Source organism: Scyliorhinus torazame, chromosome 9 (assembly GCF_047496885.1).
Source record: "Scyliorhinus torazame isolate Kashiwa2021f chromosome 9, sScyTor2.1, whole genome shotgun sequence".
In the NCBI taxonomy this organism is placed as follows: domain Eukaryota; kingdom Metazoa; phylum Chordata; class Chondrichthyes; order Carcharhiniformes; family Scyliorhinidae; genus Scyliorhinus; species Scyliorhinus torazame.
This window is the reverse complement of record NC_092715.1, coordinates 168,329,452-168,356,185: the sequence shown is the minus strand read 5'-3', so window position 1 is coordinate 168,356,185 and position 26,734 is coordinate 168,329,452. Positions and strand designations below refer to the sequence as shown.

Genomic DNA, 26,734 nt, shown 5'->3' with positions numbered 1-26,734 from the left:
GATCTTCCCTCCATACCAGGCAACATTCTGGTAAGTCTCCTCTGCACTCTTTCCAATGCTTCCACATCCTTCCGATAATGCGGCGACCAGAATTGCATGCAATACTCCAAATGCGGCCGCACCAGAGTTTTGTACAGCTGCAACATGACCTCATGGCTCCGAAACTCAATCCCTCTACCAATAAAAGCTGACAAACCGTACGCCTTCTTAACAACCCTCTCAACCTGGGTGGCAACTTTCAGGGATCTATGTACATGGACACCGAGATCTCTCTGCTCATCCACACTGCCAAGGCGTGGTTTGTGGCATCACTCTGCCGGGTAGTGCCTGATCGACCCAGCAAGGTTGGCTCCATAGAGATCAGGCCCCATCTTTAAAAGGCGTTTCTGAAAACAAGCAGTGAAAACCAGCGCCGGTGTGATGTCATGCCTACTGGGTGGGGCAATACTTTGAGGGCAGAAGTAGTGGCATTAAGCAGCGAATGAGTTTAAAATATAATAGAATTTTTGCTAAGCGGGCTGGCGCACTTCCTGAGCATGAACCTGATTACATCATCAGAATGGGGCAGGGAAGATCGCACTCGGAAATCTCGCCAGCGCAAATCCTGTTTTAGACCTCATGAGATTTAGTGGCCATTACAGAATTTGTGCCTGCAGCTAGCAGAGTCACTAAATCACAGCCATGTAGACTGAACAGTAAGCATTTATTGTGGAACATAACTATGCAGAAATGTACAAGACAGTAGGCTTTTTCAATCTAAATCAGGACCTTTCTTCATTCAGACTGCTACTACTCATACGAATTCCTTTATATCATCAGATGAGTGTTCACTAGTCCCACATTCAGCATTTCAGTCCTGAACACCCAAATACTACACCTCCCCCCATCCACCTGAACACCCGAATACTACACCTCCCCCATCCACCTGAACACTCGAATACTACACTTCCACCCCACAATTTTATCCAAATATATTTACATGCTACCCCTTCTCCCCTCCCCCCAAATCTCTGACTTAACAGGTTTAAACTATCTGGAGATTTCACAACTGTCCCTGATTGTGTTCTTTTGAAACTTGGAGGATTGATAGTTTCAAGCTGGGATCTCTTTGTTTTGACTTGGCTGTTTCTCAGTAGAAGCTGTAATATTTTGTGTTTTGTTTGCTTGAGGTTCAACACATGATCCTTGGCTTCCTCTGCTTGTTGTTGCATTTTTAATTGTTTCCCTTTCATGGTCAGAAGTCATGGGTTTATCCCTTTCTTTATGTTGACTTTGTTCCTCATCATTGTTCTTTGAACTGATGCTTGTACTTTTTAACAATTTCATCCACCATTCTTTGCCTTTAGAGTGATGACTCCATGTAGTCCCTGGTCCCTAAATTTTTGGAGAATGCTGCATTGTGATTTCCTGAGATGAGGAGGGTGCTTGATTAACATCTTGCTGCCTCTCAAATTGCAGTAACACCGATGTGGTAGGAAGGTTAGTATACCCTCTAATGTAGAAGAGATGGACCTCATCTTATTAGGTTTTGTTTCTCGTTCTGAAACCATTTGGATATTTGTACCCTGGGCTACAATGGTGGATGGATTAGTGGGATGCACTTATTGACAAATGACTGCGGGATTGTACCAGAATCATCTATCATCTGGGCTTTGACTTTGATCCTCTCTTATAATTCACTGAGTGATGAAGTGTCATTGTTGCCTCGATATATAAAGCCAGGATCCTGTATCCTTTTTAACTGCTTTCTCAATCTGTGCTCTCTGTCTCCTTCAAAGATGTGTGGGCAAATACCCCCAGGTCTCTCTGCTCTTGCAACTCCTTTAGGATTGTAACCTTAATTTTATATTGCCTTTCCTTGTTTTTCCCAACAAAATGTATAATTTCACACCTCTCTGTATTAAATTTTATCTGCCATATGCCCATCCATTCAATCGAACTGTTTATGTCCTCTTGATGTCTAGACCTTCCTCAAGTTTGAAAACTAATAATTCACCACCACTCGCTGTTTCCTGTCACTCAGCCAACTTTGTATCCATGCTTCTGCTATCCCTTTAATTCCATTGGCTTCAACTTTGCTCCTAAATATGTATGTGTTCATACCACCATCAGGGCTAGGTGAAAATTAGAGCGCTAAAAGCTTCCGCTGGCCCATCTGACATTGACACATATACTCCTGGGGTATTACTTCATTCCCTGGAAGCACTTACTGGAAATTTGGATGTGGTGGTCATGACTCCCTGAAATATTTTTTGCCATTTATGAAAATTTGTGCAGAGCTCCTGCCCTGTGCACCTAAAATCCTTTGCATTGAATTCCTGACATGGCTTGATCCTGACCAAAGATGTTAGAAATAATTATGATTTTCTGCCATTCTCTGACTGTGATCTCTCAACACTATAGCTATCTTTGGCCGTGAGAACAAACAAACAACCTGCTTGAGGCTATTTGCCAACTGCTTATATGGTCACCTGCCAAGAGATGCTGTAAAAGTGCAAGGTGTTAAATAACAGATTCATAATTCAGCAGCAATGGGGCGTTTTCTGTTACCCACAAAGAATCAGAAAAATAAACTAGTAGTCCAACAACTTTGATGGAACATAGCCCCAGGTGTTTCATATGTCAGGGCAATTAGCTTAAAACATTATTCAAGGATATCAATTACCTGCACATGAAATCTTGCAATTTTCCATCGGTGCATTGCATTTATCTCTCCTCTGCTTTTCATAGAATCCCTACTGTGCAGACGGAAGCCATTCGGCACATCAAGTCTGCACTGACCCTCTGAAAGAGTACCCTACCCAGACCCATTTCCCTGCCTATTCTCAGTAACCCCATGTGGTATTATCAGGTATTACAGTACCCAAGAGGCCGAAGACCATTGGTTAAACCTAGGAGTTTACCATTGGCTGTTGGTATGTAGCTCCGCCTTGATAGGTGGGTATAAGAACCGGTGCCGTCCCAGGAGCCCTCACTTTCTGTACCGAAGCTGCTGGGGAACAGTTCTAGGCGATTAAAGCCTTCAGTTATGTTACAACCTCGTCTTTAGTGTAATTGATCGTGCATCAATTTAATCGACTACACTTATGCTGAAAGGATGGATCTCCGAATCAAGCCGGAGTGTCTACAACTTAGCCTCCACGCGGAGAACTCGGCGGCGATATTTAAGCACTGGCTGGCGTGCTTTAAAGGCTACCTCGAGACGGCCGGAGGCACACCCTCAGGAGAGCAGAAACTGCATCTCCTGCACTCGAGAGTAAGCCCTGGAATCTTCACCCTCATCGAGGAGGCGGAGGACTGTGATGCCGCGATCGAACTGTTAAAAGGACATTATATCCGCCCTGTAAACCAGGTCTACGCACGTCACCTGCTCGCAACTAGACGGCAAAGCCCCGGGGAATCGCTGGAGGACTTCTACCGTGCGCTACTGGTGCTGGACAGAAACTGTGGCTGCCCGCAAGTTTCGGGGAGCGAGAACACGGAACTTCTAATCCGGGATGCCTTTGTAGCAGGTATGAGCTCCTCATAGATCCGCCAAAGACTCTTAGAAAAGGACACCCTGGGACTGAGAGAGGCACGGGCCCTGGCAGGGTCCATGGATGTTGCCTCCAGAAACGCGCAGTCCTATGCTCCCAACCGCGCGGCGGTCCCCTGGGCTGCGTGGCATCCCGCAGCGGCAGCCCCACTGACCTTTCCCGTGTCCCTGCAGGCCTGTGCCGTAAGACGGCCCGCTAACTCCGTCGGGCCCCGCTGTTTCTAATGCGGGCAGGCGAAGCATCCCCGCTCGCGCTGCCCGGCACCTCCACCTGCAAAGGGTGTGGCAAGAAGGGCCATTTTGTGAGGGTTTGCCAGGCACGAGCCGTGGCCGCGGTCTCCAGCGACACCGGACCGCCGCGGCAATCTTCCCCTCGGGCCCCAGGCGGCCAGCACTCACCGCCACCCCCCTATCCTAGGGCCGCGTCCGACCCACGGGCACGACCATCTTTCCCCAGGCCCCCAGCATGGCCGACTACACGCTGCCCGATCACAACCCGCAACTGCTCCATCTGGCCTCGGTGACGCTGGACCAAAATCGACCTCGGACACTCGCAACTGCAATGACGACGGTGTTCATCAACGGCCACGAGACGTTTTGCCTGATCGACTCTGGGAGCACGGAGAGCTTTATACACCCCGACATGGTAAGGCGCTGTTCACTTGTTACCCACCCTGTAAACCAAAGAATCTCCCTGGCCTCCAGGTCACACTCGGTGGAGATAAAGGGGTTCTGCCTAGCAGACCTCACTGTCCAACGCAGGAAATTCAACAATTTCCGCTTTTATGGCCTGCCGCACCTCTGCGTGGCTACACTCCTGGGGTTGGACTTCCAATGTAACTTGCAAAGCCTGACCTTCAAATTCGGTGGCCCTATACCCCCCCTTACTGTCTGCGGCCTTGCGACCCTTAAGGTCGACCCGCCTTCCCTGTTTGCGAACCTCATACCGGATTGCAAACCCGTCGCCACCAGGAGCAGACGGTACAGTGCCCAGGACCGGGCCTTTATCAGTTCAGAGGTTCAAAGGCTACTGAGGGAAGGGGTCATTGAAGCTAGCAACAGTCCCTGGAGAGCTCAAGTAGTGGTGGTGAAGACCGGGGAGAAACATAGGATGGTCATTGGCTACAGTCAGACCATCATCAGGTTTACGCAGCTGGATGCGTACCCTCTCCCCCGCATATCCGACCTGGTGAACAGGATCGCGCAATACAAGGTCTTCTCCACGGTGGATCTCAAGTCCGCTTACCATCAGCTATCCCTCCGCACTAGTGACCGCAAGTACACTGCCTTCGAAGCAGATGGGCGGCTCTACCAATTTTTAAGGGTTCCCTTTGCTGTCACTAATGGGGTCTCGGTCTTCCAACGCGAGATGGACCAAACGGTTGACCGATACGGCTTACACGCAACGTTCCCATATCTGGATAACGTCACCATCTGCGGCCATGGCCAGCAGGACCACGACACCAACCTCCGGAAATTTCTCCAGACCGCGAAAATCCTTAACTTAACGTATAATAAGGATAAATGCGTATTTAGCACCGACCACCTAGCCATCCTCGACTACGTAGTGCGAAGTGGAGTCATAGGCCCCGACCCTGAGCGCATGCGTGCCCTTATGGAATTCCCCCTTCCTCACTGCCCCAAGACCCTGAAGCGCTGCCTCGGGTTTTTCAGTTATTACGCACAGTGGGTCCCCAACTACGCAGACAAAGCCCGACCCCTGATCCAGTCCACAACCTTCCTCCTGTCGATGGAGGCCCGCCAGGCCTTCAGCTGCATCAAAGCAGACATTGCAAAGGCCACGATGCACGCCATCGACGAGTCCCTCCCCTTCCAGGTCGAGAGCGATGCGTCCGACGTAGCTCTGGCCGCCACCCTCAACCAAGCGGGCAGACCCGTGTCCTTCTTCTCCCATACCCTCCATGCTTCAGAGATTCGCCATTCCTCGGTCGAAAAAGAGGCGCTAGCCATAGTAGAAGCTGTGCGACATTGGAGGCATTACCTGGCCAGCAGGAGATTCACTCTCCTCACTGACCACCGGTTGGTGGCGCTCATGTTTGATAATGCACAGCGGGGCAAGATAAAGAACGACAAGATCTTACACTGGAGGATAGAACTCTCCACCTACAACTACGAGATCTTGTACCGTCCTGGGAAGCTAAACGAGCCTTCCGATGCCCTGTCCCGTGGCATGTGTGCCACCGCACAAGTGGACCGCCTCCGAGCCCTCCACGAGGACCTCTACCACCCAGGGGTCACTCGTTTTTCCCACTTCATTAAGACCCGCAACCTGCCCTACTCCATCGAGGAGGTCAGGACAGCCACTAGGAACTGCCAAATCTGCGCGGAGTGCAAACCGCACTTATACCGGCCAGAGAGGGCACACCTGATAAAGGCTTCCCGTCCCTTTGAACGCCTCAGCATGGACTTCAAAGGCCCTTCCCCTCCACCGACCGCAACACGTATTTCCTGAACGTGATTGACGAGTACTCCCGGTTCCCATTTGCCATCCCCTGCCCCGACATGACCGCAAACACCGTCATCAAGGCCCTCCAGGGTATCTTTACACTGTTCGGGTTCCCCGCGTACATACACAGTGATAGGGGGTCCTCCTTTATGAGCGATGAACTGCGTCAATTCCTGCTCAGCAAGGGCATCGCCTGAAGCAGGACGACCAGTTACAACCCCCGGAGAAACGGGCAGGTAGAGAGGGAGAACGGAACGGTCTGGAAGACCCTTCTACTGGCCCTACGGTCCAGGAATCTCCCAGTCTTCCGCTGGCAAGAAGTCCTCCCGGAGGCCCTCCACGCCATCCGGTCGCTGCTCTGTACAACTACCAATCAGACACCTCATGAACGTTTTCTTGTCTTCCCCAGGAAGTTCTCCTCCGGGACCTCGCTCCCAACCTGGCTAGCGACACCCGGACCCATCCTGCTTCGGAAGCACGTGCGGGCGCACAAGTCGGACCCGTTGGTCGAGAGGGTCCACCTGCTACACGCTAACCCCCAGTACACCTACGTGGCGTTCCCTGACGGCCGGCAAGATACAGTCTCCCTCCGCGACCTGGCGCCCTCCAGAACCCCACGTGCACCCGTACCATTACCCCCACCCACCCCCACCCCCCACAGCACCCACCACAGTCCTCCCGCCACTCCTACCTAGGCCATCCCACCCACCGACGCCCCCTACAGGCATCACCCTCTCGGCCCAACCGTTGGCCCCACCAGCGCCGTCTAGGGGTGACGAAGCTGCCATGGAGACCAACGCCATGCTCCCGGAGTCGCAGACGTCCGGAACCCCACCAGAATCACCACCGAAGCCCAGACGATCCAGGAGGACGACCAGGCCACCCGACCAACTGATTGCTTCACTGTAACTGAAACTGTAAACGTACACTGAATGTATATATCTTCCACGCTTGTAAAATATTCTGCACAACTCTGTAAAGAGGTATCACAGTACCTCCATATCTGATCATACCATTTAGATGCAATTGTAACCACTGGCCACCACCCCCGTTGGACTCTTTTTTAACAGGGGGTGAATGTTGTATTATCAGGTTTTTCAGTACCCAAGAGGCCGAAGACCATTGGTTAAACCTAGGAGTTTACCATTGGCTGTTGGTATGTAGCTCCGCCTTAATAGGCGGGGTATAAGAACCGGTGCCATCCCAGCAGCCCTCACTTTCTGTACCGAAGCTGCTAGGGAACAGTTCTAGTCGATTAAAGCCTTCAGTTATGTTACAACCTCGTCTTTGAGTTTAATTGAGCGTGCATCACCCCATAACTCCATCCAATTTGCACGTCTTTGGACACGAAGGGACAATTTAGAATAGCCACTTACCTGTACTTCTTTAGGCTGAGGGAGGAAACCGAAGCACCCAGAGGAAACCCACACAGACACGGGGAGAATGTGCAAACTCCACAGTCACCCAAGATCACAATTGAACCCAGGTTGCTGGCGCTGTGAGGCAGCAGTGCTAACCACTGTGCCACCGCTGATGACAGCAACTCCAACAGGGTGCAGTGTATCCTTGATACCTTGCCAAATGGCCACTGATCATATGTGACCCATGCTATTTGATTATGCGGGCCACCACGGTTGAACCCAATCTTGTCCTCACCTTGCACCCGTAGGGAAGCAATTCCAGAAAGAGTTGCAAGATAGCAACCCTCAACATAGAAACTTGGTCAGTCCTTAGCCCTTGCTAAGCAAACCATATGGCACTAATTGTTATGTGCCTATTGGGAGGTTAGATGATTCAACAAAAAACAAAGATATTTAACATAGGGGAGCTGAATGACTTAGTGACCCACAATGTGGTACATTCATCCACTAATGGGACCAATGGGAGAGGTTTTTATTGCTGGTTTCTGACACACATGGAAACCCAGATTGTCAGTCTCTAAACCAAGCAACAGAGAAATCCATCAGGTAGAATTTCTGGATTCCCAATATGGAGCACGCAATCTCTTTCCATAGTCACACTTTCCTGAGCCCAGTGGGGAAACTAATGGAGAAAATTTTGAAGGAGAGAATCTATCTCCACTTGGAGAGGCAAGGTTTGATCAGGAATAGTCAGCATGGCTTTGTTAGAGGGAGGTCATGCCTAACAAATTTAATTGGATTTTTTGAGCTCATGATTAAGTGCGTAGATGAGGGTAGTGCAGTTGATGTAGTTTACGTGGATTTCAGCAACACCTTTGACAAGGTCCCACATGGGAGACATATAAAGAAGGCAAATGCACACGGAATACAGGGGAACTTGATAAGCTGGCTGAGCTGTAGGAGACAATGGGTGATGACAGACGGCTGCTTTAGTGACTGAAAGTGAGTGTCCAGTGGTGTACCACTGGGTCCCTTATCATGCGATATTTATATAAATGATTTAGATGACTATGTGGAGGGTAGGATCAATAAGTTTGCGGATGACACCAAGATAAGCCGGGTGGTTAACAGTGAGACTGAGAGTCTTGGGCCACTGGAAGATATAGACGGGATGGTCAAATGAGCAGAAAAGTGGCAAATGGAATTTAATCCTGGAAAGTGTGAGGTGTTACACTTTGGAAGGAGCAATTTGACAAGGAAATATTTAATGAATGGAACCACACTGGGAAGTCCTGAAGAACAAAGAGATCTTGGCGTGTTTATAAATAGATCACAGAAATGAAAATAAAATGAAAATTGCTTATTGTCACAAGTAGGCTTCAAATGAAGTTACTGTGAAAAGCCCCTAGTTGCCACATTCCGGCGCCTGTTTGGGGAGTGAGGCACGATCAATTTGGCTGGAGACGAAGTTGAATTCAAACTGAGGCTTTATTAGTATCTGATGTGTGGCCTCCTGCTGCAGCTGACAAAATGGCTGCGAGCTGAAGGCCACGCATATTTATAACCTGGATCCTGGGTGGAGCTAGCATGCAGGGGCCCAGGTGAACCTTTAGTGCAGAACCGTACAACCCTTAATATAAGAACACAGTGGTTTACCACAGGGAGGCTGGTACGGGAATTGAACCATGCTGCTGGCCTGCCTTGGTCTGCTTTAAAAGCCAGCTCGTTAGCCCTGTGCTAAACCAGAAGGGCAGGTTAATAGGATGGTGAAAAATGCATATGGTACAGTTGCTTTTATCAATCGTGGCATAGATTACAAAAGCAAGGAAGTCATGTTTAAGTTATGTAGAACATCGGTGAGGCCACAGCTGGCATACTGTGTGCAGTTCTGATTGTCACATTATTGGAAGGGTTGTCTGGATGGGTGCAGAGGCATTTCACCAGGATGTTGCCTGGGATGGAACTTTTAAGTTATGAAGAAAGGTTGGCTAGGCTTCGATTGTTTTCACTGGAGCAGAGAAGACTGAGGGGTGACCTGATCGAAGTGTACAAGGTTATGAAAAGGGCATGGACAGGGTGGATAGGGAGCAGCTGTTCCTTTAGTTAAAGGATCAGTTACGAGGGGACACAAGTTCAAGTTGAGGGACAGGAGTTTCAGGGGGGATTTGAGGAAAAAACCTTTTAACCAGAAGGTGGTGACGGTCTGGAACACACTGCCTAGAAGCGGGTTGCCTCACATCCTTTAAAAAGTACCTGGATGAGCACTTGGCACCTCTTAACATTCGAGGCTATGGGCCAGGTGCTGGCAAATGGGATTAGGATTGGTAGATCAGGTGCTTTTCATGCTTCGGTGCAGACACGATGGACCAATGGGCCTTTTCTGCACTGTAATTTTCTGTGATTTTAGGATTAGGTTTGCACGAACCTAGCCCCACAATTTTAAGGCTCTCCTCTTGTTGTGAAGTCAGAGAATACCTGATTTACGAGACTCCCAGTTTTCCAGGCATCAACCAGGAACTCCATAAACTGGTCTCCACCCCAATTACTATGATTTTCGATCCTTTTGAGCAAGTCGCTGTCTGGGCTGTGGGCCATGAGAATTGTACCACTAACTAAATTAATGCGTCTTTCCATTCAGCTTGTGATTTGATTTATTTTATTCATCATGGCATGGCATGTAAGATGTAATTTCAGGAAATTGAGCCCCGGCAGGGAACTTTGCCTGCCAATTGTGCATATGGGGAATTCAGATCCACGCATCACCCTTGAATTCCTTGTGAGCAAAGCTTTGTGCTGGGAGCGCAATTTCATAATACTGCCCCATAACATTTTTATAAGTGCTTTCTGGAACCATGAAACTTACTTGGTTGTCTGTCAGATGGATTTATTAACTTCATTGCCTTTATGTCATTAAATTCCTGCTCCTCATTGACTCCCCCGAAAATGTAAAGCTGAAAGAAAGAGTATTTCTTTCTCATTCATTTCTATATTTAACATAATGAGTCAAGGCAATATATTTAATCCTAAATAAAAACAAAAAATACTGAGTCTAAACACAAAATCTCTTTCTTTACAGGTGTTGAGTTCACATTTTTGTTTTTCTTCAGATTTCTACCATTTGTAAGTTATACTGCTTATATTTAATTTGAAAACAACTTGACTTTGTTAGATTCAATTACTTTTTGCTGATTTTGTTTTATTCACTGACCAACACATATTTTAAAACATATTTATATTTTTCAGTAGAAGACAAATTAGCCAGTAAATTGTTGCTCATAGAGTTCATAGAATTTACAGTGCAGATGGTGACCATTCGGCCCATCAAGTCTGCACCGGCTCTTGGAAAGAGCACCCCACCCAAACCCACACCTCCACCATATCCCCATAACCCAGCAACCCCACCCAACACTAAGGGCAATTTTGGACACGAAGGACAATTTAGCATGGCCAACCCACCTAACCTGCGCCTCTTTGCACTGTGGGAGGAAACCGGAGCACCCGGAGGAAACCCACGCACACACGGGGAGGATGTGCAGACTCCGCACAGACAGTGACCCAAGCCGGAATCGCACCTGGGACCCTGGAGTTGTGAAGCAATTGTACTAACCACAATACTACCGTGCTGCCCTACAATGCTACAGTGCTGCCCTGTATCGAGCAATTTTCTCCCAATCTTACAGCACAGTCCCTGGGCAGGATTCTACGATGCCGACAGCGAAATCACATTCGGCGATCAGCCGGAGAATCCACGCATACGCTGGAATTGGGGGCGGCGCCGTTTTTGCAATGCTCCGCCTCCTCAAAAACGGCGTACTCGGGGAGTATGCCACACGCCATATGGACGGCCTCAGGACATCATCTGAAGCCCTCCCAGATGCTCCGCCCCCAATGGGCCGAGGCCCCAACGGCGTCGCTCGCGTGTGCTCACACCGTTCAAGGACCTCACGTGGCGGCTGTGGACTGAGTCCAGCGCCGCCACACTTGGGGCAAGCCATTCCACTGGCCGGGGGGGCTTCAGCAGGGCTGGGGGGTTTGGTGGGGGGTGGTCTGGGGTGGCAAGCCTGGTTACAGAGGGGCAGTTTTTGGCAGGCAGGGTCCGCGTGTGGCCTGCGCCAAGTTGCATGCTGCAGCCGCCACAGGTCACCGCCGTGCGCATGCGCGGCCATGGACCCAGCCATTCTGCGGCCATATCCGCATGTAAAGCTGGGGGCTTTATGCTACGTGGCTGCTAGGCCCCCACCAGACGGAGGATTAGTGCGGGAGCGGCGGCGGCGACTTTATGGTCATAAGACCTTCAGATCCTTTGGACATAGCCGCAGGATTGGAGAATCCAACCCCCTGTCGCATGCGGACCAAAAATGTTCTCACAATGGTCCTTACACTGCCATATAAATTGTTATATTTATGCCGGAGGAATATACAGTCAATTCCTGTCTGTCTGTGAGATATCTGTTCCAAGGCAAAAGACCACAGAACTAAGAAACACCATCAAGCAACTGAACATGGGCTGATCCTTAAAATAAACAAGAAACCCCAATGTTTCTTAGGCTGCTGCTGACATCAGTCCTGTTTGTAGAGGTTAATTGACTGTTAATCTCAGAATCCATCAGGGTCAGGACAGAGCTGGGGCTAAACTAGATAGTGTAGAGATCTTGATGTGCAATTACGCTCCACTTGTTAATTGCAATGCAGGTAGTATACCAACTTTTGTGCTTCAGCTGATTGAATAATTTCAGCATCCAGCAATGCTCAGTGTGCAGTTAACTAGCTGGGCACATTAGCTGGGGGCCAATGTCAGGAGCTGCTGGCACCACTTGAAGCTAGCCTGCACTGCTTAAAGCTAGCAAGCACCTCTCAAAGAGAAGGTACACCATGGCTTGAGCAGGTGCTCCGACAGTCATGTAGGCAGCAGCCTTTTGTTTTAAATGTATTTAATTCCAAACTTATTCAAACAGTTACGAAACATAAATAATCCGGGGAACACACTCCCCAACTCACAGTTTTACAGTCTTACAAATTCTTCCCCTTTTCATTACCCCCCCCCCCCCCACCCTGCTGAAGAACAGCTCCTCAAACATGGCCACGAACAGTCCCCACCGTGCCTCAAAGCCCTCCGCTAAACCCCTCAGTTGAATCTTGATTTTCTCCAACCAGAGGAAATCGTATAGATCCCCTAGCCAGGCCGCCGCCCCTGGTGGCGTTATCGATCACCATTCCAATAACAATCTCCACCAGGCAATCAGAGAGGTGAAGGCCACAACATCTCCTCCATCAGCTCTGGCTTCTCCTATATCCTGAAAATCGCCACCATAGGGTCTGGCCTGACCTCGACCCACACAATCTTTGCGAGTTTCGGACACACCCGCCCACTATACCCCTAGCTTCTCACAGCCCCAGAACATAAATGTGTGGTTCATTGGTCTTCACCCACACTTCTCGTCTGCCACTCCCTGATAGAACTCACTCATCCTCGCCTGACTTATGTGTACCCTGTGTACCATCTTAAACTGTATCAAACTTATCCTTGCACATGAGGATGTCAAATTCACCCTACGCAGTGCCTCACTCCACACTCCCCAACCTACCTTACCCCCCAACTCCCCCTCCCATTTGTCCCTGATCCTCACCATCTGCACAGCCCCTGCTCTCCCAGCCACCCGTATATGTCTCCAATCCTGCCCTCTCCTTCCATGTCCGGAAGCAGCAACCATTCCAATAGGGCATATTTTGGCAGCCTGGGTAACCTTTTCCACCCCTTCCGTGCAAAGTCCCTTGTAAATAACTAAGTTCACTTCCCCTCGGGAGCACTACTCTCTCCCTCAGCTCCTCTATGCTTGCGAACCTCTCTTCCAGGTACAAATCCCTCGCCCTCACCAGCCCCACCTCTCTCTACTTTCTTTATATACCGTTCGTCTCCCCAGCTTAAACCTGTGGTTCTCACATAACGGTGCTAACACTGACATCCCCTCCATCTTAAAATGTCTCCTCGGCTGGTTCCACACCTTAATCATGGACTGTACAACCGGGCTCTCCGTATATCTCCTTGGTGCCAGAGGTAGTGCTGCCATCACCATAGCCCTCAGGCTGGACCACCTACAGGACTCTTCTTCCATCCTAACTCATTCCGACCCCTCTCCTTCTCACCATCGCCTCACCGTCTCCACATTCACTGCCAAATAGTAATGCAGCAAATTCGGTAGAGCCACTTTCTGCCTCTGCAGCAGTGCCCTTTTCACCCTTGGTAACTTCCCCACCCATACGAACTCCGAAAAGGCCTTTGGAATACAAATCAGGAGCGTCTGAAATATAAATAAGAACCTTGGAAGGACATTCATTTTCACCACTTGAACCCACCCAGCCAGCGACAGATGTAGTCTATCCCACCTCCTAAACTTCACCATTATCTCCTCCACCAACTTTGTTAAGTTCCACTTATATAGCGTCGCCCACGTTCCGGTCACCTGGATCCCCAAACACCTAAACCTATCCCTGGCTACGCTGAATGGTAGCCCCCCATAAACTGGCTCTCCGACCCGACCCATTCACCGGGAACACCTCACTTTTCCCCACGTTCAGCTTATGACCTGAGAAGGCCCCAAACTTCTCTAATAGGCTCATAATCCTCCCAGAACTCTCCAGCAGGTCTGACATATATAATAGCAGATCATTCGTGTACAGCGATACCTGGTGCTCCCTGCTGCCCCTCTTAATCCCCTGCCATTCTGTTGACCTCCAAATGGCCATCGCCAAGGGCTCTCTCAACAGCGCAAACAATAGCGGCAACAGCGGGCCTTGTTCCCCTGTGCAACCCAAAACTCCAAGAATTCAACTCATTGGTCCATACACTCACCACCGGGGGCCACTTACAACCCATGCCACAAGCTTTGGCCCATCCTTCCATCCTCTCTGCCACTAACTTAGCCAGCAGATATACGTCCGTATTTAAGTCACATGGGCCTATATGACCCACACTCTAGCGGGTCCTTCCCTTTCTTTGATATTAGCGTAATTGTCACCTATGTCATTGTCTCCGGCAGCTTCCCCTTCTCCAGCCGCTCGCTAAATGCCTCCAGTAGGTGTGGTGCCAATTCTACCGCAAACTCCTTAGAAAATTCCGCCGTATAAGCATCCGGCCTTCCCCGACTTCATCCCTCTTACACTCTCCATTACCTTCCTCAGCCCTAAGGACTCCTCTCGCGCCTGCCTCCTCTCCTCAGACAGCCGTGGAAATTCCAGCCCGTTTAAGAACCGTCCCATATCCCCCTCTTCACCCACCAGGTCCGAACTACACAGTTCCTCGTAATATCCCCTGAACACCTTTTTATCTTCCCTGGCTCTGACACCACCTCCCCCATCCCTGTCTGTACACTCAAGTTTTCCCTGGCCGCAGCCTGCCTCCGTAGCTGATATGACAACATGCGGTTTGCCTTCTCTCCATATTCATATTCCCTACTCCACCCCCCGCTCTCCGTAGCTGCCCAACCACTCTTCCTGTCATCAACATGTCGAACTGACCCTGTAGCTTTTTCCTTTTTGCCAAACCATCCACGGTGGTGGCCCTCGAATACTCCCTATTCACCTCGACTATCTCGCCCAATAATCGTTCGTACTCCTCTCTCTGTTTCCTATCTTTATGCACCTTGAAGGAGATAATTTCCCCTCGAACCACTTCCTTCACACTCACAAACTTGATCTCTTTATTCAGATAATGGCCACCCACCCCGACTTCGAGTCAAACCCCGATTGAAATACCCAACCCACCCATCCCTTTTTCAGCCTTGCCTGGTCCCTCACACGGAGGTGCATCTCCTGCAGAAGACCACCCCCATCCTTCAGACTTGTGAGGAGGCTCCCCGTGGACCTTACCCTCCCCCAACCAAAGAAAGACATCCAAAGCCATAGGTCACCTCCTCCAAAACATAAACACCGTTAATATACACCAGTATATCATGGTGCAGACACACACTGATGGACACACAGTGGGACCAATCAACACACACAACACCTCAGCCAATCACCAGTGACAGCACATGCACTATAAAGACAGGGGGCATCAGAGTTCTCGCTCATTCGAGTAGCAGCTAGCTAGGAGGACAGAGCTCACAGCCTGCAACACAGACATTCACCATGTGCTGAGTGCATCAACTGGTTAGGACAAGGCAAAGGTCTTTAGTTAAAGCTAGTATCGTATTAACCCACAGTCTGAGTATATTTAAACAGTTAATGATTCAATAAAATAGTGTTGCACTATTTCAAGTGTTGGTAACCTGTATGTGTTCCAGAACACCCAACACGTCAACCGCCAGAGGCGGTAGGAGGGGTGGGGGTGGGGGGCGGGGGTGTTGCCCTCTTACAAACTTATTACCCCTGCAACAAATAGTTGACTCAACAAAAAGCTCCACCTAGTAAGAAAAGAAACCCCCCGCACCCTCCAACCCCCACACTACCCGTATCCACTGAACTCCATTGTGCCAGCTCCTCCATCTCCCATTAATGTCCAGTTCTCCCCCAGTTTGTGTTCTTTAATGAAGTCATTGGCCACCTCTGGGGTTTCAAAGTAATACTCTCCACCTTCAAAAGTCACCCACAGTTTTGCCGGGTAGACGGTAATCTACCGTAGATAGAGCACCGTCTTAGCCCTGCTGACTCCAGCACGCCTTTTTGCCAGCTCTGCTCCAATGTCCTGGTATATTCGGACCTTGTTCCCTCCCATTCACATTTCTGTTTCTCCCTGGCCCACTGCAGGATCTTTTCCTTTTCCACAAACCTGTGGAGTCTTACAAACATCGCCCATGGCGGCTCCCCCACTCTTGGCTTCTGCCTTAGAGGCCTGTGCACCCTGTCTAGCACCCACTTCGCCACCAGCCCTGGCAGCATCCTTGAGACGTGGCATTCATGCATTCCACTCCTTCAGGCAGGCCGATGATATGCAGGTTCTGCCTTCTAGACCTGTTCTCCTGCTCTTCCACTTTTGCTCTTAACGTCTTCCAAAGATCTCCCAAGGGCCCCACCTCCACCTACAATGCCACCACCCGATCACTGTGGTCGAATATCACCTTCTCCAGCTCCCGGATCTGCAACCCCTGTGCCTCCATACACTTCTCAACCCTTTCCATCGAGCCCTTCAGGGGTCCAACCGCCCCTTCAATGGACTTTGATCCGTCTTCCTGCATCTTTCTTTGTTGTCAGAACACTTCTAATAAAAGCCATCAACTGCTCCATCTGAGGCTTCCCAACCTGCGCCGGCCCTTCCCCCTTCGCCATCTAGCCAATAACTGCTGCACCGTGTGGTGATTTGCCTGTAGATAATATTTTATGTATTCAGCAGTGTGACTTCCCACCAGCAAATGGCGTCAGACATCAGTAGGTGACATCCGGCTACCAGCAGAAGGTTGTAAGGCGTATATGAGGACAGTCGCACATAAGGGTAATTCCAGTAGAGTCTAATGTTACTCTATGATAACTTGGTCTGTATCTGATTGTTACCTTACCACGTGTACATTAATAAAACATTGTTCTGGCTAAGTCACTAGCAGTTCTGTAGAATCATTGCAAGACAGGTTCATCGAACACAACACCCCACAGGTCTCTTCCAGCAACTTGGCCAGGTCTTTCACCTTCTTCTGCCGGGTCTGGTAACCAGCTGACATGCCACTCCCAGGGGGAACCTCTCCTCCACACCTTCAACTGCACTTTCCTATCGAAATTTCTCCCGTTTTTGGCTGAAGAGAACTCAGTTCTATGCCCTCGAGCAGGAGCTGTCCTGAGTGCGGCCACACACTCCATGGCCCCCACCGGAAGTCCACATAGAAAGTAACCTTATCTGTGAAACATTGAAGAATGTTACAATATGGGAGACAGTGGATTCCAAGGTTTTTGAACCCTGAACCAAAACTTTGGTGGAGAAGTTAGAAAGGAGATATGTCTTGCAATTTAAATCTCAGATTGAAAGAATTTTGTTAACAAAAGTCATAAACGGATATGGGACTAAAGTAGGTGTATGGAATTAGGTTGCAGATCAGTAATGATCTAATTGAATTAAGGAACAGTCTCAAGGGGCTAAATGGTCTACCCCTCTTCCTATGTTCTGAGATTCTATGTTCCTGGCTCCTACGTTCCGCATGTCCAGGAATTATTAGCCATGGAGGTCAGTCCTGTGATTATGCCTAAGGACGTGGATGCAGTTCTGCAAGAAGTTCAATGGCCTGAAAAAAGTGGTCAAGGTCAGTGAATACATCTTTAAATCACATATCCCATGAGCAATTGGCCTCAGACATCACACCCTCATCACTTACCACCAACAATCTCTACCAATCAGGATTCATTCCGATGCACCAAGACATTCTCACAAATATAGTATTACCACAAGCCTTCATCCACATTTTGTTGCCTAAACACACTGTCAGCTATTTAGCCTAATCCTCATCCCAGTTCTCCTCTGCTTTACCAACTGTGGATGCACCTTACATTTCCGTTTCATTGCATCGCCCATGTGCCTCTTTTATTTCTCAATATACACAAGAACTGCAACCTGGCCAGGCAGTGAAGAAACAGTAAGAACACAATGATAATGAAGACATATCATCAGTCGATATCACATTCTCAGCCACCAGATGCCAAACTACATGTAATATAAAAGATAGCATAACGGCATGAACTACACATGATGACACAGGGAGTACAAGTGGCCCACACACAGAGCATGGGGCAAGGAGGGCATATTTGCCCAAGAGTTTTGCTACAGGGCACTAAGAGTACTTTGAAGGGCAACTGACAGAAGAACCCTGCTTGCTATGCGCAGTTAAAATATTGGCGCATTGGGAAGCCTACCAAAATGTCAGGTTTCAATGACGATGAATGTGGACGAGTCTGGCACTGGGTTTTTACATTGAACAATCCCTTCCAGGTTGCAAGTGGTAACCAACTGTGTTTGTATCCTTTTGAACCCAACCAGGATGCAGAATCTGATGGCTGAGGTAACAGCTTAATAACAGCAGCATAAAATGTAATAAGACCATAAGACATCGGAGCAGAATTAGGCCACTTGGCCCATCGAGTCTGCTCTGCCATTCAATCATGGCTGATATTTTCTCATCCCATTCCCCTGCCTTCTCCCCATAACCCCTGATCCCCTTATTCATCAAGAACCTATCTATCTCTGTCTTAAAGACACTCAGTGAATTGGCCTCCACATCCTTCTGCGGCAAAGAGTTCCACAAATTCACCACCCTCTGGCTGAAATAATTCCTCCTCATCTCTGTTTTAAAGGATCGTCCCTTTAATCTGAGTGCTGCAATGGAAGCCATGCTGGGGTGCAAGGTCAGTTTGCTGCCGTACAGACTCAGACCACTGTCAGCTTTGTGTTGTTCCTCGTGTCTTAATAACACTTGTAGTCTGGGGTCTTCAGGGACTTCTACGAGGAATTGTACCGATCCGAGCCCCCACGGGAGGAGGGAGGGTTGGGCCATTTCCTGGACCAATTGAGGTTTCCAAAGGTGGAAGAGGGACTGGTGGCGGGACTGGGGGCCCCGATTGGGCTGGAGGAGCTGATCAAAGGGATAGGAAGCATGCAGGCGGGGAAGGCACCAGGGCCGGACGGTTTCCCGGTCGAGTTCTGTAAAAAATATATGGACCTGTTGGGCCCGCTGTTAGTTAGGACCTTTAATGAGGCAAGGGAGGGGGGGGCTTTACCCCCGACGATGTCCCGGGCACTGATCTCCTTGATCCTGAAGCGGGACAAGGATCCCCTGAAATGTGGGTCTTACAGACCGATTTCCTTGCTAAATGTAGATGCCAAGGTGCTGGCGAAGGTCTTAGCCACGAGGATTGTGTGCCGCAGATCATCCATGAAGACCAGACAGGGTTTGTGAAGGGGAGACAGTTGAACGCGAATGTGCGGAGGCTTTTGAACGTTATCATGATGCCGGCGAGGGAGGGGGAGGCGGAGATAGTGGTGGCGATGGACTCTGAGAAAGCCTTCGATAGGGTAGAGTGGGGGTACCTGTGGGAGGTGCTGAAGAGGTTCGGGTTTGGGGAGGGGTTTGTCAGGTGGGTTAGGCTGTTGTATGAGGTCCCGATGGCAAGTGTGGCCACAAATAGGAGGAGGTCCGAGTACTTTCGGTTGCACCGAGGGACGAGACAGGGGTGTCCCCTGTCCCCCCTGCTCTTCGTACTGGCGATTGAACCCCTGGCTATGGCACTGAGAGTCGAGGAACTGGAGGGGGTTGGTGCGGGGTGGGGAGGAGCATAGGGTGTTGCTTTATGTGGACGACCTGCTGCTGTATGTGGCGGACCCGGTGGGAGGAATGCCAGAGGTAATGAGGATCCTTAGGGAATTCGGGGACTTTTCGGGGTACAAGCTCAATATGGGGAAGAGCGAGCTGTTCGTAGTTCAGCTCGGGGACCAGGAGAGGGGGATTGGCGAGCTCCCACTAAAAAGGGCGGAGAGGAGCTTCAGATATTTTAGGGTCCAGGTGGCCAGGAGCTGGGGGGCCCTGCATAGGCTTAACTTTACAAGGCTGGTGGATCAAATGTAGGAGGAGTTCAAGAGGTGGGACGCGTTGCCGCTGTCCTTGGCGGGTAGGGTGCAGTCAATCAAAATGACGGTGCTCCCAAGGTTTTTGTTCCTGTTCCAGTGCCTCCCCGTGTTTATCCCGAAGGGTTTTTTCAGACGGGTTAACAGGAGTATAATGGGGTTTGTGTGGGCGCGAGGGACTCCGAGTGTGAGAAGGGTGTTCCTGGAGCGGAGTAGAGCTAGGGGGGGGGGGGGGGGGGCTGGCGCTGCCCAACCTCTGTGGGTACAACTGGGCCGCCAATGCGACGATGGTGTGCAAGTGGTTGATGGAGGGGGAGGGGGCTGCATGGAAGAGGCTGGAGACGGCGTCCTGTGTGGGTACGAATCTGGGGGCGCTGGCAACGGCGCCGCTGCCGCTCCCTCCAAGGAGGTATACCACGAGCCCGGTGGTGGTGGCGACCCTCAAAATTTGGGGGCAGTGGAGGCGGCATAGGGGGGAAGTTGGGGCCTCGGCGTGGACCCCATTACGGGGGAACCACCAGTTCGCCCCAGGAAGAACAGGTGGAGGGTTTTCGGGGTGGCACAGGGCAGGGTTACGAAAGTTGGGGGACCTGTTTGTGGACGGGAAGTTCGCGAGTTTGGGTGAGCTGGAGAAGAAGTACGGGCTCCCCCCGGGGAACACCTTCAGGTACTTACAGTAAGGGCGTTTGCCAGACGGCAGGTGGTGGAAATACCGCGGCTACTGCCACACACAGTACAGGACAGGGTGCTCTCGGGGGGGGGGGGGGGGGGGGGAGTGGGGAAGATCTCGGAAACTTACCAGGTGATGCAGGAGGAGGTGGAGGCCTCGGTGGTGGAGTTGAAAGGTAAGTGGGAGGAGGAGTTGGGAGAGGAGATCGAAGAGGGGACGTGGGCAGATGCCCTAGGGAGGGTGAATTCTTCCTCTTCGTGCGCGAGGCTCAGCCTCATACAGTTTAAGGTGCTGCACAGGGCACACATGACCGGGACAAGAATGAGCCGGTTCTTTGGGGGTGAGAACAGGTGTGTTAGGTGCTCAGGGAGCCCAGCAAATCACACCCATATGTTCTGGGCATGCCCAGCGCTGGAGGAATTTTGGAAGGGCGTAGCGAGGACGGTGTCGAGGGTGGTAGGATCCAGTGTCAGACTGGGCTGGGGGCTCGCAATATTTGGGGTGGCAGAGGAGCTGGGAGTGCAGGAGGCGAAAGAGGCCGGAATTCTGGCCTTTGCGTCCCTGGTAGCCCGGCAAAGGATTCTTCTTCAGTGGAAAGATGCGAGGCCCCCAAGCGTGGAATACTGAATCAGCGATATGGCAGGGTTCATTAAATTGGAGAGGGTGAAATGCGCCTTGAGAGGTCGGTACAAGGGTTCTTTAGGCGGTGGCAACCGTTCTTAGACTTTCTGGCAGAACGATAGACATTGGTCAATGGCAGCAGCAGCTCGGGGAGGGGGTGGGGTTTACTTTATTTTTGTTTATGTTATTTACACTGGAGGGTCTGAGGGGGTGTATACACCTGTTGTGTTAAGTCGGGGTGTTAATGTTAATTTATTATTTATGTACAGGGGGGAGGGGTTTCGGGGGTTGCTTTTTTAGATTGTGTTTTGTACTTAACCCTGTTGGGTTCTTTTTTCTTTCTCATTTTGTTATTGATATTTTATGAAAACCTTTAATAAAAAAAATGTTTTTTTTAAAATAACACTCGTAGTCTTGACGTTGAAGTAGATGCTTTATTGTGAGTTTGTTCTCTCTTCAGTGCTGAACTTGTTACATCTGTGCTGCCTGTGTGTCTTGATACCAACTCCCATTCCTGTGAAGTGTGTCCTGACTTCCTGTTCGTGTGTATATGTACCTCTCCCATGCTCCCTCTAGTGCTTGCTCAGTTGTATTGCCTCTACACAGATATACAATCACCACAAGCTTGGCTGTGGATTACAGTGTGATGTTAAGTAATGGGTTAAGAGACATTGCAATTAGTTGTCTCATTTATGTTAAGTATCATTAATTGACACTGATATGTAAAGGGGCTTCAGGTGGCCTCTGTGAGGTGATGTATAGTTAGAGTTTTGTGAAAAGGCTGTTGGAATGAAATAAATGTGTGTTTGTGAAAAAGGAACAGAACTTTAGACTCCTCATATCACAGCAACTAAAATGTCTAACAATTGGTAGCAGAGGACGGTTGCTGTGTAAATGTGAAGGGTTGAAAGATACAACTTTTCCAGATCAAACCAAGGAGTGAGTGAGAAAAGAAAAAAAAAAGGGATATATGGCTGAACCGAGGATAAAGATGGCTGGATATGACTATCCTCCCTTATTTTCTGAAAGGGAATCGTACAACCAATGGAGAAGTGCAGTAGTTATGTGGACTAAGGTAACTGCTTTGGGAAAGAGAAAACAAGGTATGGCATTGGCTCTTTCTCTACCATATGGCAGTAAAATCCAAAACAAAGTGCTTTCTGAGCTGGAATTGGAAGAATAAGATTCAGAAGAAGGTCTGGAGACTTTACTACATTATATGGATAAGATTTATAAGAAAGATGACTTGTTAAGTGCGTATGAAGCATGGTCGGATTTTGATAAGTTCCGGAAAATGGAGGATATCTCCATGGAAGAATATATAATGGAATTTGGCAGACTATATAAAAGGCTGCAGAAACACAACCTGGAATTTCCACAATCTGTGTTGGCCTTTAAATTACTTGACTGTGCTAGAGTGAGCAACATGGACAGGCTCCTGGTTTTGATAGGAGTTTAGTTTACTGATAAGGATACCTTATTCGAACAGATGACAAAAGCTTTACAAACGTTTCAGGCGAAACATTCGATTCCGATGGCTCTGATTACCCAAATAGGTCAGCCTGCAATGAGGCAGAATATGGAAGATACACTACTAACGGGGTGGTGAAATTGTATGGCTGCGAACAGGGCTCAAGACGATAGAATAAGACCGAGACAAGGAAATTATGAAGACAGAAACCCAGTTAGAACCTTCAATAGGAAGATGAACCCCAGAAATGCACGGGGCATGATAAATCGATGTTTTCGATGTGACTCTCAATACCATTATGCTTCCAACTGTCCAACCCGTTATGATAAGAGTGTTTGAAGCGACACATGCCACGGAAGAGTCAGAAGAGGAAAAAGATAGTGCCCAGAAAGAAGGCATTGTCCTATTGACAAGCAGTTTTACGCCAGTAATGAGGGTGTTGGTTGCAGAATCCTTCAACTGTGCTGTATTGGACAGTGGCTGCACATCTACTGTGTGTGGAATTAACTGGTTAAAATGTTACCTGGACTCTTTGAATGCTGAAAATTGTAACAAGGTTAAGGAATTTGAAAATTCCACAAGTTTCAGGTTTGAGGATGATAATACTCTGAAGTCGCTGAAAAGAGTGGTGATCCCTTGCAATATTGCCGGAGTGAATCATTTCATTAGCACGGATGTTGTATCAAGTGAGATACCTTTGCTTCTGAGCAGACCATCGAAGAAGAAAGCACACATGAAACTGGATATGGAACAGGATAAGGCAACAGTTTTTGGAAAGACGGTGGACTTACAATTTACACAGTCGGGACACTATTGTATTCTATTACTGACAAATAATAATTCAAGTAGAGTGGTTAAGGATGTGTTAATGGCAGTTGAAAATGGGACGTTAGCTGATAAAAAGCTTGTGGTATTAAAACTGCATAGGCAATTGGCACATCCGTCTCCTTGGAGGCTGAAAAATGTATTAAAGGATGCAGGGGTAAGGGATGACGACTATACGAAACTGATAGAACGGGTTAGTGACCGCTGTGAAGTTTGTAGGAAGTACAGAAGGATACCAGCATGACCGATAGTAATCCTACCTTTGGCCAGGGATTTTAACGACATTGTGGCCATGGTCCTTAAGATCTGGGATAAAGCAAATAATATATTTATTTTGCCTTTTGTAGATTTAGCAACCAGATTTAGTTAATCAACGATTGTACAAAGTAAAGAAAAGAGAGTAATTCTGGATCAGATTTTGGAAAAATGGATAGGGACAGGAATGGGTCCACCGGCAAAATTCCTTCTGGACAATGGGGGAGAATTTGCTCATGGTGAGTTTAGGGATATGTGTGAAAACATGAATATCAGAGTTATGAATACGGCTGCAGAAAGCCCATTTAGTAATGGTGTCTGTGAAATAAATCATGCTGTCATCGATGACATGCTTCAGAAAATGTTGGCAGATTGACCAAATTGCAAGCTAAATTCAGCTTTAGCATGGGCAGTACATGCAAAGAATTCATTGTAGATGGTTGGGGGCTATAGTCCTTATCAATTAGTGTTTGGTAGAAATCCTAAAATTCCGTCCATTTTGGATGACAAGCCTCCAGCTTGGGAGGGGACTACAATTCGCTCTGGTTTTGCTGAACATTGAAATGCATTACATCGCAGTAGAAAAGCTTTTTTGGAAGCAGAAGTCTCTGAAAGAATTCGCAGAGCATTAAGACATAACGTACGGCCATCAGATGCCGTTTTTCAGCAAGGAGGCATGGTACACCATAAGAGAGACAATTCTAATGAATGGAAAGGTCCAGGGAAGATCATAGGCATAGATGGCAAAACAATTATTTTGCAACATGGTAATCAAACTGTTAGGGTCCATTCATCAAGGATAATGGGTACAAATTACAAATTTTCAAACTTAGACAGAGCAGACATGACGAGGAACCAGAGTCATCTGGTACGCATGTGTAACAGAACTATGAGGACCAATTAACTGATATAGACAGGGTTTCTGTGGAGGAACACAATACTTCTGATGAATTAGAACAGGCCATTTTTCCGAAAGGGCAACTGCCAAAAGTTGGTACAAAAGTGACATACTTGCCTGAAGGGTCTAGTCAATGGAAGGATGCAACTGTTATTAGTAGAGCAGGGAAGGCCATTGGAAGTATAAACATTGGTTGAATGTACAGCATTCAGGGGAAGGAGTCAAGACAATGGATTGGGATAACGAAGTTCAAAAATGGAGGGCACAGAAACGCAGTGCCAGTTCAGATAGTACATCGGATAGTGAACAGGTCAGCAGGAAAAGGTCCAGCAGGAAGAGAACTATTGAAAGGACATCCCATAGCAGAATGTAAAGATCAAGCAGTAGCAGTACAGAATGAGATACCAGGCGGGAGAGGGGACGTAGTTTATCAAGATCTCGGAACATGAGTAACTCTACGAATACTAATAAGAGTAGAAGCCCACATGCATGTGAGATTTTGGTGGCTTCAAATAAATTTGATGAAAAAGTTATCAAAGAAGCTAAACAGCAAGAATTGCATAGTTGGAGTGAATTTGGGGTATACACGGAAGTACCGGATAGGGGACAAAGAGCTCTATCCCACAGATGGATTTGCACGGAAAAGGTTCTTCCGGATGGAACTTATCAGGCAAAGGCCAGGCTTGAGGTAAGGGGATTTGAAGAAAACTTAGAAGATCAGGATTTAAGGGTAGATTCACCTACAGCAGAAAAGGTTATTTTAAAGATATTCTTGGCTCTATTAGCCACAAAGGAATGCAAATCTATAGATATAAAAGCTGCCTTTTTGCAGGGGCATCAGCTCCAGAGAGACATTTTTCTCCGTCCTCCTAAAGAAGCAGCTAACACAGAAGGGGTACTCTGGAAGTTGAACAAATGTGTATATGGATTAAATGATGCATCTAGAGTCTGGTATTTTTTCGGTAAGGTCAGTTTTGTTAAAGTTAGGCTGTTGCCAGTTGAAAGCAGATCCCGCAATGTTTTACTGGCACTATAAAGGAAATCTTTCTGGCATTTTTATGATGCATGTCGATGATTTTTTGTGGGGTGGGACTAGTGATTTTGAAGCTATTGGAATGTCTGGTTTGAGGAAAGAATTCAGGGTTGGAAGTCAGGCTTCCGGTGCATTTAAATATATTGGACTGGAAATTGGACAGACTAAGTTAGGGGCAACTTTACGTCAGCAATCTTATTTGGAAAGCATCATAGAACATAGAACGATACAGCGCAGTTCAGGCCCTTCGGCCCACGATGTTGCACCGAAACAAAAGCCATCCAACCTACACTATGCCATTATCATCCATATGTTTATCCAATAAACTTTTAAATGCCCTCAATGTTGGCGAGTTCACTACTGTAGCAGGTAGGGCATTCCACGGCCTCGCTACTCTTTGCGTAAAGAACCTACCTCTGACCTCTGTCCTATACCTATTACCCCACAGTTTAAAGCTATGTCCCCTCGTGCCAGCCATTTCCATCCGCGGGAGAAGGCTCTCACTGTCCACCCTATCTAACCCCCTGATCATTTTGTATGCCTCTATTAAGTCTCCTCTTAACCTTCTTCTCTCCAACGAAAACAACCTCAAGTCCATAAGCCTTTCCTCATAAGATTTTCCCTCCATACCAGGCAACATCCTGGTAAATCTCCTCTGCACCCGCTCCAAAGCCTCCACATCCTTCCTATAATGCGGTGACCAGAACTGTACGCAATACTCCAAATGCGGCCGTACCAGAGTTCTGTACAGCTGCAACATGACCTCCTGACTCCGGAACTCAATCCCTCTACCAATAAAGGCCAACACTCCATAGGCCTTCTTCACAACCCTATCAACCTGGGTGGCAACTTTCAGGGATCTATGTACATGGACACCTAGATCCCTCTGCTCATCCACACTTCCAAGAACTTTACCATTAGCCAAATATTCCGCATTCCTGTTATTCCTTCCAAAGTGAATCACCTCACACTTCTCTACATTAAACTCCATTTGCCACCTCTCAGCCCAGCTCTGCAGCTTATCTATATCCCTCTGTAACCTGCTACATCCTTCCACACTATC

The 26,734-nt window shown here is 48.5% G+C and overlaps 1 protein-coding gene across 1 annotated transcript in view; it reads right to left on the bottom strand.

The window, feature by feature from the left end:
• The window catches only part of LOC140429576 (kelch domain-containing protein 3), a 304,290-nt gene that overhangs the window by 108,255 nt on the left and 169,301 nt on the right, over positions 1 to 26,734 (bottom strand). Inside the window, exon 13 of the mRNA XM_072516761.1 lies at positions 10,227 to 10,314. Coding sequence (XP_072372862.1) covers positions 10,227 to 10,314 — 88 coding nt within the window. The remainder of the gene's footprint in view (positions 1 to 10,226; positions 10,315 to 26,734) is intronic.